Source organism: Dryas octopetala, chromosome 4, assembly GCF_963921425.1.
Source record: "Dryas octopetala chromosome 4, drDryOcto1.1, whole genome shotgun sequence".
Lineage (NCBI taxonomy): Eukaryota > Viridiplantae > Streptophyta > Magnoliopsida > Rosales > Rosaceae > Dryas > Dryas octopetala.
Genome location: NC_141369.1, coordinates 11107593 through 11122851, shown reverse-complemented (window position 1 = coordinate 11122851; position 15259 = coordinate 11107593). Strand labels below are relative to the sequence as shown.

Below are 15259 nucleotides of genomic sequence, written 5' to 3'. Positions count from 1 at the left end.
TGAACAAATGAAACAATTAGTGGACCAAAACAGAACTTAAAAAAGATCGTGAACCAAAATTGAACTAGGTATAAAATAAGTGGACCAAATCTGTAATTTCCTCTTAACAAAATATGTGTATTTAAAATTACTCCAAAGTAAAAAAAAAAATTTAAAAGCAAGTGAATTGGTAGTCAGAATTTTTCTTTAGTAAATTTTTAGTATGTTTAAAGAACTAAACACCATTCCACATATTCCTAGAAATCCTTCAAATTATTTTTCTAGTGAATGATTTATATCTATCTGTTAATTTTTGTTTTGTTTTAATATTGAAAGTATTAAATGTTTTCTTTTATTAAAATACATTCCACAACTTCGAAAAATGTTGGTTTCAGAGTTCGCATAGGGCTGCATATATTTCAAGGCCTGCCCTGACTATGTAGAAATCAAATGCAAGACACGTTTTAAAAGCATCAAAACACATTAAAAAAGATCAAAAACTTACTTTAAGATTAAAAAAAATATATACTTTCACACACACAAAGCCAATAAAAGTATCTAAACAAAAATGTGTGAAAATTCCTAGCCTCCTAAAATGCATGCATGTACACTTGCTTGAGCTTGAGAACTTTTAATTACCTCCAACTTTGAACATAATGTGAACATGAACTCGAAATACTTTGAAGTTTAATTAGTTAAGTTTGTTTTGAGTGTAGATCTACTTACATAAATTACACAACTTGACTAGACATGACAAACAATAATACAATTAAGACTCGAGTTTAGTTTAAGAAATTAATTTGATTAAAGAGGCAAAAATTGAGGTGTACCCACCATGGTGCCAGGGGGAGAGGGTGAGAGAGGGGAAGAAGATGAAGGGTAAAGTAAGAATTTTAAAGTAAAAAACAAGAAAAGAAAAGAAAAGAGTATAATGAGTGAGAGTTCAATAGAATCTCTTTAAAAGGATATGCCTTTTATCCTTAAACATAGTAGCACACTAGTACTAGTACCAGACTACCAGATATAAAGTAGGAATAGACTTCTCCATTTTAAGCTTTATATATTTCCACATCTTGCGTCACTCACTCAGCAAAAGATTAGGAAAAAGTAGAGGCTTCTTTTTCCACTTCGGAAAAGGGGATAACATATATAACACATATAATTTTAATAGCAAATTATTTTCTTCTGAGATCACAATTAGCCTCAACTTGGGAGGCCCTCAACCACAATTACAAATACTGAATTTTGAGCAAAGAAAGGAAAACAAAGCATTAATTCCTACCTGGCATATACTTCTTTCTCAAGGCATATTCCATTTTTCCACTCCTACTTTCCTAGAGGAACTGTCTTTGTCCCACTGTACAAGTGTTGACTACCACGATCTAAAAATAAAGTTGGGAAAATAAAACTTTTTTTTTTTCTTTCTGGCCAATGGAAAATAAATCTATAAATAATTTTTTCTTTGGCTAATAAAAGTTAATTACAAAACACAATCCTTAGTCCTTACAACAATCAACTCCCAACAGGCCAACAGATAAAATTTGATCCTATTTTACCACTTTTGACGAAGTTCAATAGTCCCTTTTTTTTATCCGACAAAAATCTATGAAGTCTTGAGTTAGTTTTAAAGACAAATATTTTTTGAAGGCAAATAAAACTATTTAGAGGGAATTATAAAAATGGTCCACTTATTGTTTACTTTGTCTCGATTTGGTCTATAATTTTTTATTTTTTTTCATTCTGATCCACGAACTTTGAAGGTTAAGGGTTGATTGAAGTTTGGGGCCTTTGAGCAATTAGAAAGAAAAAAAAGGGTTTGGGGTTTTGTTTAATTATTTTTATACCCTAAACTCTAATATATTTCTATATAAAAAATAATTAAAAATACCTTAAAGCGCTTAAACCTAATATCTTACACTATATCATAAACAATATAGAGTACAAATTATAGAGTATATAGAGTTTAGTATAGATTGTAGAGAGTGTTAGGGTATATAGAGTATAGATTATAGAGTATAAAGAATATACTAATTTTATTTAACAGTATTTGCCTCCAGCGCGCATTATATTTATTTTATATAACATGAAACCTACTATATAATTAGGTTTCTTCAATTATTTTTTATCAATATAGTAGATAATATGTTAAATAAACATATGGTAAAGTTTCATTAAAATTTATGTATTTTGATAGCAATTTATGTTGTTTCTGTCTAATTTTTATCGAAATTTCTGCGAAATTCGAAATTTTACTCCTTGGATGTAACTAGTGGTTTGTGTTATAACTTCAACCTACTTTATTAGATTTATTGCTAAACGATTACTTATAATGTCTGGCTAATATTCTCATTTCCATTAGATTTTTTTTCTAGGAAAAGAAGACTACATAACAAAGCCACCATAATAACCGGTCCCAATTGGTCAAACTGAAAAGCTTGAATAGCCTTTAGGCAAAAACGAACGAATTCAGACTTTGAAATCTTTCTAATCGTGGCCAAAGAAATGAAAGCGAAATGAGGACGGGATTTTGGAGTTAACTCATTAAACGCAGACCAAAGCTAAGCAAGAGATGGAAATAGCACATTCATTGTGGAATACTTAGACTTAGGGCCCGTTTGACACTGCTTCTTATAAGCGCTTATAATCAGTAATGATTTTATTGGAAGAGCTTATGCTCATAAGCACATATAAATTTTTATAAAAAATTCAAGTGTTTTATGCAAAAGCACTTAGAAGTGCTTCTTGAGGAAGCACCTGTCAAGTGCTTCTCAAAAAACTACTTAAAAGCACTTTTATTTATTTTTGCTAAACGCAACCAAAAACGCTTTTACTAATCTGAAAACGCTTTTATCAATTTTAAAAGCAGTGCCAAACGGGCCCGAGGATGATCCCCCTTTCTTGCGTAAAAGCGATCAAAATTCGAACATGGCATCTACTACAAAATTAGCTTCCCAAAAGACATGACGAAGCTAATGCTAACAAAAGTATCCATTAGATTGATAATTATCTTGTTCATGTTTTGGTGTTCAATTTTTTGTCCCATTAATTATTAGAATAAGTGATAAATAAGTTCAAATGAGAGAAACTACATACAAAATAGTCCATTTATGTTAAAAAAATAAATAATTTAGTCCACTTTATGTATCTAAATGATTTTGTGTCAAACAGGCTGGTAAGAATGCTCAACTTAATTAAAACTAAACCAAATTCAAAGAAATTTAAAACATGAATTTTATCATCATTGTAAAGTCTAAAAGAGAGATTTTTTAACATTCATTATTAATGAATTATTTTCTATGCCCTTATAACAATCTACATATTTCTCCATTAATAAAGTCTTTTGTGTTTCTCCATGAATAATATTTCAGCCTCAAGTAATAATCTCCCATCAAACATAAAAGAAAAATATATGTATTTAACACCTTATTAAGTATCCTAGTTAAAGTAAATTAGCAAAAAATCACAAAAAATTGTAAGTTTCACTTATAAATTCATGTAAAATATCTATTTATTTTTAAGCCACAAATAGTGACTTAAAATTAAATTTTTTTCCTGACGTCGTATGTAACTTTTACAGAGATACACTTTATTTTTGTTATGATACCTGTAAAAAGTTACATTTTATTTTGTTATGATATAGTATGTAACTTTACAAGATTTGTATTTTATAATTTTGTAGAATTACACTTTGTTGAATAATTTAATGTTGTTTTAAGGTTTAAGCATTTAGAATTTATGTTTTATGACTTCATATTTATGGTTTTAGGGATTTAGTCCTAAATTTTAAAGACTATAACATAAACCCTAAGCTCTCAAAAAAATTCAAAAATTAATTTAACTAAAACTTGAGTATGTTTGAATACTTTACTTGGATATGTTTGAGGTTAAATAGTATTGAATGCTTTATATTTGATTTTTTCTTGAATTATGAATTAGAAATATTTTGTGTGGCTTAAAAATTAATAAATTAGAAATTTGTATTTATGATTAAAAAATATTGTATGTTATGACTTATTAATAAAGAAATCTCGTAGTTAATCCAATGAATCCATTTGTAATGTAAATTAGTAAATTCCAGCTCTCCATGTCCGAGTCACAAAAGTAAACCGTTTCTCTCTCTCTCTCTCTCTCTCTCTCTCTCTCTCTCTCTCTCTCTCCCTCTCTATAAATAAACCAACACAGAAAAGACTCTTGCTTTCTACATCACACACTCACTCACAGTCTGACTCTCCCGTGATCAAACCCTTCAAAGCATCAAGGCCTTTGCTTCTTTCTTGTACTTTCTCGTGCAGAGATCACAAGCAACCCGTTTTCCTGGAACTAAACCCTCCTTCTTCATCTGGGTCTCACGGATTTGCCTTGGTTCCCACCACTTTCTTCTCCTTTTTATTTGTTTTTCCCAAATATACAAAATATCTAAGAGTTTGTGTTCTACTTGAATTGGGTTTACAGTTCCTCTGAAACTTAGTTTTGTGTACCCTTTTTTCCTCTTGGGTTTTCTTGTTTTGGATGAATAGTACGATGCATATCTTTATTCGTTAAAAAGTCAGAAGCAGAGCAACCCAGAAACAGAGCAACTGAGAGAGAGAGAGAGAGAGAGAGAGAGAGAGAGAGAGAGAGAGAGAGAGAGAGAGAGAGAGGGCAGCCATGGCGGCAAGGAACTTGGAGAAGATGGCTTCAATTGACGCACAGCTGAGGCAGTTGGCACCAGGGAAAGTGTCTGAGGATGACAAACTGATTGAGTATGATGCTTTGTTGTTGGATCGATTCCTTGATATTCTTCAGGATTTACATGGAGAGGATCTCAGAGAAACGGTATTGGATTTGATTCTTTTTGTTTTTTATTTTTTTTTAGAATTACTCAATTTTTTTGTTACTAATTTATCTTTGACTACTTAGTGAGCTTGTGGAACTTAATTGTTGACAGTGTAGCAAATTTCATGGATACCCATGTTTTGATCTAGTTGCTTGGTTTTTTCAGATTGTGTCTGTTTTTAGTTTCTGGTGCAAACCTTGATGTTATCGCTTGTTTTTTCTACTTGGGAGTATCGTTACTTTTTTGTTTTGCTAAAAGAAAACTTGGATTAAAAAATCAATTTTCATTCTTGCTTTTCAGTGATATTTTCATTAAAAAAAACTCAAAAAGTTCATTCTTTTGTACTGTTCAGGGCTCGTAGTATTGAAAGATTTTTTGGTTAGTCTAGACTTTTTTTTTTTTTGGCCATGTTGGTTAGTCTAGACTTAAAAGAGTAAACAATAATGATTCAGTTTGGACATATGAAATTTCATTCGAAGCGTTATGCATTTTAGATGGTGATGATACTAGGAAATTGGGTTCTTGCATGCGAGTATATGATGATAAACTAGTTATTTATGGACTTTTTTTAATCTAATTTGGCGTAGGTTCAAGACTGCTACGAGCTTTCGGCAGAGTATGAAGGAAAGCAGGATCCGCAGAAGTTAGCAGAACTTGGGAATGTGCTAACCAGTTTGGAACCCGGGGACTCTATCGTCCTTGCCAAATCGTTTTCCCACATGCTTAATCTGGCAAACTTAGCTGAGGAAGTTCAGATTGCTTATCGGAGAAGGATCAAGTTGAAGAAGGGAGATTTTGCTGATGAGGCCTCAGCTACAACTGAATCAGACATTGAAGAGACTCTGAAGAGGCTCGTGGTCCAACTTAAAAAGTCTCCAGAAGAAATTTTTGATGCATTGAAGAATCAGACGGTAGATTTGGTTCTAACTGCACACCCTACCCAGTCTGTTCGAAGATCTTTGCTTCAGAAACATGCAAGGTTCGTTCTCCACTTACCTTGTGTGCTATGTTTAATGGTTTATTATTTTGCTATTGACATTGCGTTCTTTTTTATCTTTTCAGGATAAGAAATTGTTTGACGCAGTTGTATGCAAAGGACATTACACCCGATGATAAACAGGAACTCGATGAGGCTTTACAAAGGGAGGTATGTGGAAAATAACTGTTTATTGATACTATGTACTCATATTATATATTTTCCTTATGATTGCCAAATTTGAATTCAAAACTCATTTTCTCCAGACTATGCTTACATTGCCTTAAGTTTGTTGAATTTTTCAATGTTGCTCTCTCTCTCTCTCAAACACAATTATAAACACGGAGAATTGCTTCTCCAATAATATCTGCCTTCACGAATTTCAGTTCTCCAATAATTGCTTCTAGTGTACAGCAATTGCATCTGCAATTATTAGATTTTTATTCAAACTTATACAGCATACCTATTTCTTTCTTGTAGATTCAAGCTGCATTTCGTACAGATGAAATCCGAAGGACTCCTCCAACCCCTCAAGATGAGATGAGGGCAGGAATGAGCTACTTTCATGAGACAATTTGGAAAGGCGTACCAAAATTCTTACGCCGTGTTGACACTGCTTTGAAGAACATAGGGATAAACGAACGTGTGCCTTACAATGCCCCTCTCATTCAATTTTCTTCTTGGATGGGTGGGGATCGTGATGGTATGGTCATCTCATGCTATTACTGGATGAACATATTCTTTCCTTACGCAGTGCTGCTTTCATCACTTTGGCATTTCTCTCCCACTTTCTCTAGAAGCATGCCTTAAAAAATGATTTTCTTGTTTCTGTATCTTAAAATCTACCTAATGTGAAATGCAGGAAATCCCAGGGTCACTCCTGAAGTTACACGGGATGTATGCTTATTGGCTAGAATGATGGCTGCCAACTTGTACTTCTCCCAGATAGAGGATCTGATGTTTGAGGTGTCAAAAGAATCATTACTTCCACTCAAAAACTACATTTTTCTGCCTTCTAATCTTCAGAGTGTTTAATTTTTTTTCTTTATACTGTGTTTTCTTATAACCATTTTTTTGTCTACAGTTGTCTATGTGGCGTTGCAATGATGAACTTAGTGCTCGTGCTCATGAACTGCATAGGTCTTCAAAGAAGGATGCAAAACACTACATAGGTATGCAATCAAGATGAGTTCATGTTTTGATCACCCTTGCTTGAAACTATTTGAATATTCAGTGGAACCTCAAATCTTTGGCTTTGGTATTCCATTGTAGCTCTGTTTCTTTTGTTCATCGTGGTGTCAATTTTAATCATTCTTTTTTATGCAGAGTTTTGGAAACAAGTTCCTCCAAATGAGCCGTATCGTGTTATTCTGGGTGATGTAAGAGACAAGCTTTATAATACACGTGAGCGTGCTCGTCAATTATTAGCCAATGGAGTCTCTGACATTCCTGAGGACACAACTTTTACCAATGTTGAACAGGTCTCTCCTAACTAAATTTATGAGTTTCGTTGTAGAGTTTTATAAAAATTTAATTGCTGAAGTCTATCCTATTTCAAGATATTCTCAACTTTAAACTTTGGGGTAATCTTTGAATTAAATATAATAGATGTTAATGATAGAAATTCTGTTTGGACGTACCCCCAGCTACCATCCTCTTACAACACTATCCATATTAGAGCTGATTTTGTCTTTTTGCTCCGTTGTAGTTCCTTGAGCCTCTCGAACTGTGCTACCGATCACTCTGTTCCTGTGGTGATCGGTCAATTGCTGATGGGAGCCTTCTTGATTTCTTACGGCAAGTTTCTACTTTTGGGCTTTCCCTTGTGAGACTAGACATACGGCAAGAATCAGACAGGCACACTGATGTGATTGATGCAATTACAAAGCACCTGGGCCTTGGGTCTTATCGAGAATGGTCCGAGGAACGTAGGCAAGAATGGCTCTTGTCTGAGCTCAGTGGCAAGCGCCCCCTTTTTGGACCTGATGTCCCTAAGACTGAAGAAATTGCTGATGTGTTGGAGACTTTCCATGTCATTTCAGAACTTCCCTCGGACAGCTTTGGTGCCTATATTATCTCAATGGCAACAGCCCCATCTGATGTACTTGCTGTTGAGCTTTTACAACGTGAATGTCGTGTGAAGAAGCCACTAAGGGTTGTCCCATTGTTTGAGAAGCTTGCTGATCTTGAGGCTGCACCTGCTGCTGTAGCTCGTCTCTTCTCTATAGATTGGTACAAAAACCGGATCAATGGGAAACAAGAAGTCATGATAGGGTACTCAGATTCAGGAAAGGATGCTGGCCGTCTATCTGCAGCATGGCAGCTGTACAAAGCTCAAGAAGAGCTCATAAAGGTTGCAAAACAATATGGAGTTAAGCTTACAATGTTCCACGGTCGAGGTGGAACAGTTGGAAGAGGAGGGGGCCCTACCCATCTTGCTATATTGTCTCAGCCACCCGACACAATTCATGGTTCGCTTCGTGTGACAGTTCAAGGTGAAGTTATTGAACAATCATTTGGGGAGGAGCACTTGTGCTTTAGAACACTCCAGCGTTTCACAGCAGCTACACTTGAGCATGGAATGCATCCCCCTGTCTCGCCAAAGCCAGAATGGCGTGCACTCATGGATGAGATGGCAGTCGTTGCAACAAAGCAATACCGTTCAATAGTTTTCCAGGAACCCCGCTTTGTTGAATACTTTCGCCTTGTAAGTAGCCTCTTCATCCAACATGATCTTCCTTTGAATACATGTGAATTAAACATTTTAATAAAATCCCTCTTGATGTCTGCAATAGTAACTTAATAATTTTATCATTAATGAAAGACATAACTTGTTGAATCCTCAAAATGAGTAACAAGAATTTTTCTTGTGTTGTCTTCCTCTTGCATGCTTTTCCTACCTTAAATGAGATTTGTTCTTCGTCTTCTTTTAATGCTACCTTGTTGCCTGTTCTTGCCAGAGAGATGAAAACGGTCATAAACTCATAAATGATACAATTCTCTTGGATAATGCAGGCAACACCAGAGATGGAGTATGGTCGGATGAACATTGGGAGTCGTCCATCAAAGCGAAAGCCAAGTGGAGGCATCGAATCACTTCGTGCAATCCCGTGGATCTTTGCATGGACCCAGACAAGATTTCATTTACCTGTGTGGCTTGGCTTTGGGGCAGCATTTAAGCATGCTATTGAGAAGGATGCGAAGAATCTTCACATGCTTCGGGAGATGTATAATCAGTGGCCTTTCTTCAGAGTCACAATTGATTTAATTGAGATGGTGTTTGCCAAAGGAGACCCCGGTATTGCTTCTCTGTATGACAAGCTTCTGGTTTCAGAAGACCTATGGCCATTTGGAGAGAAATTGAGGGCCAACTATGAAGAAACTAAGCGCTACGTCCTCCAGGTAATGCAGCAGCAGCTAAATCACTGACATAAGCACAGAGTTTAGACAGCCCCTTAATTGTTCCTGCATCTGTTTTCGTTTTTAAAAATTTGAAATACTTCTTTTTCATAAAACTTGAATTAAATGATTCTACTTGTTCAAAGATATGGTAAACCATATCTTTCCTGCTTTTTTTAACTTGATGAAAAACCAAAATAGCTTATACCTGCAGTGAATCGGAACTTAGTGACTGCACACATATATTTGCAAAAGCAAATCTCATTTGCTTTTAATTTTCTAGGTTGCTGGGCACAGAGAAATTCTAGAAGGAGATCCTTATCTAAGGCAGAGACTCCTTCTTCGTGATTCGTATATCACGACACTTAATGTGTGCCAAGCCTATACACTGAAGCAGATCCGTGACCCCAACTACCATGTGAAAGTAAGGCCACACTCGGAATCAACAAGCAAGCCAGCAGCGGAGCTCGTCAAGCTCAATCCGACGAGCGAGTATGCTCCTGGTTTAGAAGACACACTCATTTTGACCATGAAGGGTATTGCTGCTGGCATGCAGAACACTGGTTGAAGCTTTAATTATCTCGCGTTTTCTTACATATGAAGTGTTGTACGAAGTGGGTGCTCTCTGTTTATCAGTACTCTAAACCTCCATCTAATAAAGCTTCTGTAATAAGTTTAATACAAATAGATTTTTGGTTTGTGTGGACCAGAATTTGCATTCTTTATGGCCTTTGCTTATGATTTACTTCTGGTGCTTGTTTCCATCTGGCCTTGCCTCAAAAGAAGAGGTTGATTCTAAAAATTCTAAATAAATAGTCTGTCATAGATGCATGTACTAGCTTGGTAGAATCTTCTGGATTTATATACAATCATCTAGGTATATTTCATTCTTCAGCCTAGGATAATGTGACCTACCCCGGAGGGTGGGGCTGTGTTATTCACGATTTCTTTGGGACTTGATAAAAACCATATACAGAGTCAAGAGCTCTTATCCAATTTAATTGTCTAAGCCTATCCTTGTCTAAATTTAATGGTAGACAATGTTAAACACTCCCATGCAGACTATACTAAAAATACCCACGTTTTGAATTTCTTTCTCTCCAGTTTAACTTTAAAGTAAGCTCTTCACATTAATGATGTTATTACCGAGTAACAATAACAATCTTATTTTTGCAGTTATTTTTTCTGAGTTTTGACTTTTGAGTAATAATTTATTGTGTGTATTAATATTCCACAAGTATTATTTTAACCCACTTAATCGGATGTCACTGATCAACAATTACAATGATGAGTGTTCAACACTATCATAGACCATTCAAGCGTTTGCAGAGCATTTCGAATGTTTGATGGAAAATTCGTATGGTTGCTTAAAAGTTGATCGGGTATTTGGGTTGTTCATCTTTTGGAGAGCTAGACTATTTTGTATATGGTATTTCTCATTTAGACTAATCTCTCAATGCTCCTAAAGTTTTTAACAAAACAAAGATTTTCTTGCTAAGTGATTGAGTTATTCACAAAAAAAAAAAAAAAGGGTCGTTTTTCTAAAGGAGTCTGAAAATATTACAAATAATATGAGGCAAATCATAGGCAAAAGAATATCAATTTTCCTTCTTTTACAAAATTACTATAGTACAAAAGAAAATTAACAGCAATAACGAGTAAACAATTCCTGTTATTCACTGTTATTCCCTGCACCACATATACCTCTTCACTTCCAAGCAGCTTGTTAACTAGAGAGGCAACCATTATCTGCAACACAGAAAATAAACCAATACAAAAGATACAAAATAATTGTTTAAAGATTGTCAAGGTGCAAATTATAACTTAAAAATATGGTGAGTCTATGACACCACCCAGAGTAATTCATATACAGTTTGTTTTGATTGGTTCGAAACGACTGGATTTGTTCATTCCGGTAAAGTCTGAGGGACATAAACTGTGGAGGACAGTTGGCCATCTTTATCAATTATCTGAGAATGTGATAAAAAATTCAGGAAATTTATAATTCATAAACTCCGATGATAGTTTCATATTCAACAGATTTATGTTGGCAACATTTTGGCTATAAAGTTTTTCTTAATTTCAGAAAAAAAGATTGTAAATATGCTGACCAACTAGAAACAATTGAAAATCAGAACATACCTCCACAAGTTGCATCAGATAATCACTGGATATTCTATTGATGTATGAAGATGAGAACGTTTATCTTGAACTTGTGTCTATTTCTCAACTTTAGGAAGTGCTTCCTCAATGGCTTGGATAAAAGTAGCAATCTTGTATGTGAAGAATCCCACCAACATTGGTATCAATTCCAGGTGCATAAACCCATATTGTGGAACAACAATCCTGCACCCAAACTCAACACTAGTTAGTCACTGAAAAAGAGTCATAGCTACTGAATTTTTGTGTTCAGCCTTAACCACATAAGCATTATCCACAACCACTGTAAATCAACAACATCATGAATACTTATTGATACCAATTTCACAGTATTTAAAATGTAAAGAACTTCAAAGAAAGGAAAGGGGCGAAAGCATTGACATGCATTTTAAAGAAATTTGCACAAACCATCTGTAGAAGTATCTTTCAAAGAAGAAGAGTGCAGTTACATGCCAGACAGAGAAGATACTTACCCATTCCACCTGTTAAAGATCATGACTAATACAACCGGAACCAATAGCCTCGGTTGCCCAATTGCTCCCCTGCATTAAAATTCCATAAAGTTAAATGATATTCCTTTTTTGGTCCTTTTTTTTTTTTGGGGGTTGGGGGGGAGTGGGGAATCATTCATGCCTCTCCATAGCACTTAACTACAACTCTCATACGGTTATACGGAAAAAAGCAGCATAAGAAATCCAGTACAGTAATCTTGATGAGTGTAACCACTTTATAATATCATTCTTCTTCTTGAGCTTATGAGCCTCCCACATTCTATTTCCTTTCAGACAAGCATGAAAAATTCATGACAAACCGCTCTGAACTGAAACACCATTCATTAAAGTAATATTTTACTAATATGTAAGGACAATTCACTCAATCAGCAGGCAGTGGAAATTTTGAACTGAAGGTTGGCAGCTTACAAACACAGTTTGTAAATTGGAAGCTTACAGAAAACCTAAACCCAGGCTTGTGGCATTAGTGGTGCTAGCAGGCATCCTCAGGTGAAGCTTCAATAAGTTGATTGCGAAATCAGGGAAACTAGCGAGTTGTTGTAATTTGGTGAATTTTCTGAACATCTTGATACGTGTATTTAAAGAAGATAACCAAATTGCAAATTGAACTGCTCACCAATATACCATAAATAAAAGGAACAATCAATGTACGAAACATGCAGCTGATGCAATTAGATCAGACAACACAAGTAGTCATTTATTACATACTTGAGAAGTCCCCTTGCTCCATCTGCCATGGAATCCACGCTACTCCCCAGCATACGCATGTAAGCCACAGAACCCAGCAACCCAACACCATAGCTGAATGTATAAGAGATAGATGAGAATCAAATTCATGAATAAATTATAATCTATACAAATTTATATGAAACATCACCAGACATCCTGAGAGATTGCAATTGTCGAAAGAGAATTAACAGGAACACTAAACATTAGCAGGGTTGGTTACTTGCTCATAAATGAAATAGTCAGGACATATTCTATTGGTTACATGCTCACAAATAAAACTGTAAGGAAATATTCAATTTGTCGAAAGAGAGAAGTTTTGGATTTTTTTTTTTGCCTCACAAATGCTCAAAAGCTTAACGTCATGACTTATCCTAATGGTGAAATCATGAAAAGGAGTAACTTTTATTGCACTTTAGTATGCAATAAAATGAGCATGGGTAGCAAAGTAGCCTGCATATAAACGTAACAGTCTGAAGCCAAATGTACAATCTCAAATTGCACAGTATATTCAACAAAATTTCTTCTTAATCTCTTCTGTTAGTGAAAATAAGTAAAGTTTATTTTTAGTTTATTAAATAGCGGTATGAAGCTTCGTACAAGCAGCTTATAAACTTTTTTAAACTACAGGTTATAAGCTTTCTTAATATACATGTAGGACTGCCATAAGAACTTTTAGGATTAAAAATAAAAATGATAAAAACAGAAAGCATGTAGAAAGAAGATATTCTTAAGACATTTCCCATGCAGTTCACTGGGAAGGATGACAAAAGTAGAAAATGAACCTGACAACCCAGATGTTGGATGACAGGAACTAGTGGGAGTATATTAGTAATTTACAGTTGAAATTATTAAATAAAAAAGTTCCCTGAAATGTTCATACCTAGCCGCAATTTCAGGGGAATATGAAACATAAGCTGAGACTAATCCAACACCGCCTATACCCAGTGTAAGGACTTGCAACCTCTTCTTTAACTATAATAGCAAAATCAAAAGGAAAATTATTATTTATTTTTTAAATTATAGAAAGGAGGATGAATGGGTACAAAGGCAAGATGATATAGTTGACAGGTACTGCAGAGAAGTACCTTAAAATACTGCTTCCTATACTGCTCAGCCACTACTTTTGGGTCCTCCCGAGAGCGCCTTAATTCGCGAAACATCACTTCCTGCAGGTTAGCTCTAAGTGAGATGCACAAAACTAAGATGCATCCTTCCAAGTAACATTAGATTAATGTAACTGAAAGTTCTATTTTCTTTTTTCTAAAAAGAAAAACCCTTATTTGCCTCTATAAGCTTGCAAGCCTTTGGAAAAGATCACCAAGTGGCTGGTTATCAAAGGGACTTCTAGTTACTGATGAAACATCTGACTTACACTGCCTCCTGTTGCAGCCTTAGTTGCTCTAGCCCACTTATCTTGCTCACGCCGTGTTGGTGCCGGTCTCCATTTGATAGCAGTGCTGCTGCCACTCTGACAATCAATTTATTCCCTTAGAAGGAGCTCGTAAACGCACAACTACCCTTAGATAAATTACTCAGATTGAAAATTCAAAGACAGTCCTCATACTTGAGTTGTAGCCTCAACATGTTGTTCTAACTCGGGCTGGGCTGGAGCAGCAGTGAGTTCTTTGCTCAAATCAACTTCTAAACTGTATGCCCCGTAGTTCAGTCAAGTTTTGAACACATAATAATAAAAATGAAAAATGAAACTACTAGCGAGAAGTGAGAACAAACCTGTCAAGGCTCATGACTCTATTCAAGCTAAGAAACCCAGAAGGCACTTCCTGTTTACAGTAAACCCGCTTGGTCACACAACAAAAACACAGAAACCATTCACAAAGAAAAAACCATATGACTCCATTCACCAAATCTCTCTTTGATTCCCAAGAAGAAACAAGGAAAGGAAGCATGAAATCTTATGATGCTTTTTTTTTTTGCTAAGCCAACATAAAATTCAAACTCAGCCAGATAATCATGGAATCAAGACAGCGAATAATACAATGTTTATTTCTTTCCTTCCAGTTCTTCAAGAACCAAACCGAATGTCCAAGTAAATATAAAAACGTGAAATTGACTAAGAAACAAAAACCCATCAAATTGATTGCTAATATAAATCACCATACATTTCACAATTCCAATATCATATCAAAATCCACACCACCCATTACTCTCCAACCATCTTTACAATCAAATTAACCAACCAACCACCAAAATAAACACAAAATGTGGACAACCCAGATAAGAAAACAATCAACTCAGGAAAAAATAAAAGACTAGCATAGTTGAAACCTTAACAGGAGTGGGTTGAGTGGAAGAGACAGGGTCCTGAATCAATTTTTTCATGCGGACCATGAATTCTTTGTTCCAAATAAAGTCATCAGATTTTAGAGGGTCTTCTTCGCCTCCCCAGTACTTGCGGAGCTTGGTTGTGGTAGGCGGTCCACCGTACTCGCCTGGAGCCATCCCAGTGGACCATTTCATGGGCTTCTTCTTGGGCAATAGGATCTTGGTCCCGAGTCTTGGGTCTGGCACAGGTGGTGGGTTTGCTGAGTCTGGAGAAATGGGTGTTGCTGTGGACGTCACTGAGAGATGATAGTAGTTCAGAATTGCCATTGCTTTTTTGTGGTTGATAATGGTGATGGTGAAAGAAATTGTGCAGGAATATTGTGTTACTGGGTCAGTCAGTACTCA

General features: G+C 35.4%; 2 protein-coding genes across 4 annotated transcripts; one reads left to right on the top strand and one right to left on the bottom strand.

Moving 5' to 3' along the window:
• Positions 1 to 4189: 4189 nt before the first annotated feature.
• LOC147286765 (phosphoenolpyruvate carboxylase 2) lies at positions 4190 to 9915 on the top strand. Its single transcript, XM_086241829.1, has 10 exons — positions 4190 to 4794; positions 5383 to 5774; positions 5858 to 5942; positions 6252 to 6474; positions 6634 to 6737; positions 6856 to 6943; positions 7098 to 7252; positions 7480 to 8478; positions 8787 to 9173; positions 9454 to 9915. The coding sequence occupies exons 1-10, from the start codon at positions 4627 to 4629 to the stop codon at positions 9736 to 9738; spliced, it is 2886 nt and encodes a 961-aa protein (XP_086097955.1). The 5' UTR covers positions 4190 to 4626; the 3' UTR covers positions 9739 to 9915.
• A 791-nt stretch (positions 9916 to 10706) lies between these two features.
• LOC147286764 (ATP synthase protein I-like protein) lies at positions 10707 to 15259 on the bottom strand. Of its 3 annotated transcripts, none has more exons than XM_086241968.1 (10): positions 14864 to 15259; positions 14303 to 14352; positions 14136 to 14217; positions 13944 to 14039; positions 13657 to 13737; positions 13452 to 13543; positions 12551 to 12643; positions 11804 to 11872; positions 11313 to 11516; positions 10707 to 10919 (listed from the first exon to the last, which is right to left on the bottom strand). In XM_086241968.1, the coding sequence occupies exons 1-9, from the start codon at positions 15179 to 15181 to the stop codon at positions 11390 to 11392; spliced, it is 1008 nt and encodes a 335-aa protein (XP_086098094.1). In that variant the 5' UTR covers positions 15182 to 15259; the 3' UTR covers positions 10707 to 10919; positions 11313 to 11389. The 3 variants fall into 3 exon arrangements, with proteins under 3 accessions (XP_086098094.1, XP_086098092.1, XP_086098093.1); XM_086241966.1 differs by having other exon boundaries at positions 14858 to 15258; XM_086241967.1 differs by lacking the exon at positions 10707 to 10919 and adding an exon at positions 10989 to 11140 and having other exon boundaries at positions 14858 to 15258.

Bases quoted from the DNA above. Each gene is read 5' to 3' on its own strand.
- LOC147286764 (XM_086241966.1), bottom strand. From the start codon at position 15,181: ATGGCAATTCTGAACTACTATCATCTCTCAGTGACGTCCACAGCAACA. The intron at 13,738-13,943 runs GTAAGTCAGATG...GCTAACCTGCAG, and splicing joins AGGCTGCAACAGGAGGCAGT to GAAGTGATGTTTCGCGAATT. The intron at 12,644-13,451 runs GTATGAACATTT...TTATACATTCAG, and splicing joins TCCCCTGAAATTGCGGCTAG to CTATGGTGTTGGGTTGCTGG.
- LOC147286765 (XM_086241829.1), top strand. From the start codon at position 4,627: ATGGCGGCAAGGAACTTGGAGAAGATGGCTTCAATTGACGCACAGCTG. The intron at 6,944-7,097 runs GTATGCAATCAA...TTTTTTATGCAG, and splicing joins GGATGCAAAACACTACATAG to AGTTTTGGAAACAAGTTCCT. The intron at 9,174-9,453 runs GTAATGCAGCAG...TTAATTTTCTAG, and splicing joins CTAAGCGCTACGTCCTCCAG to GTTGCTGGGCACAGAGAAAT.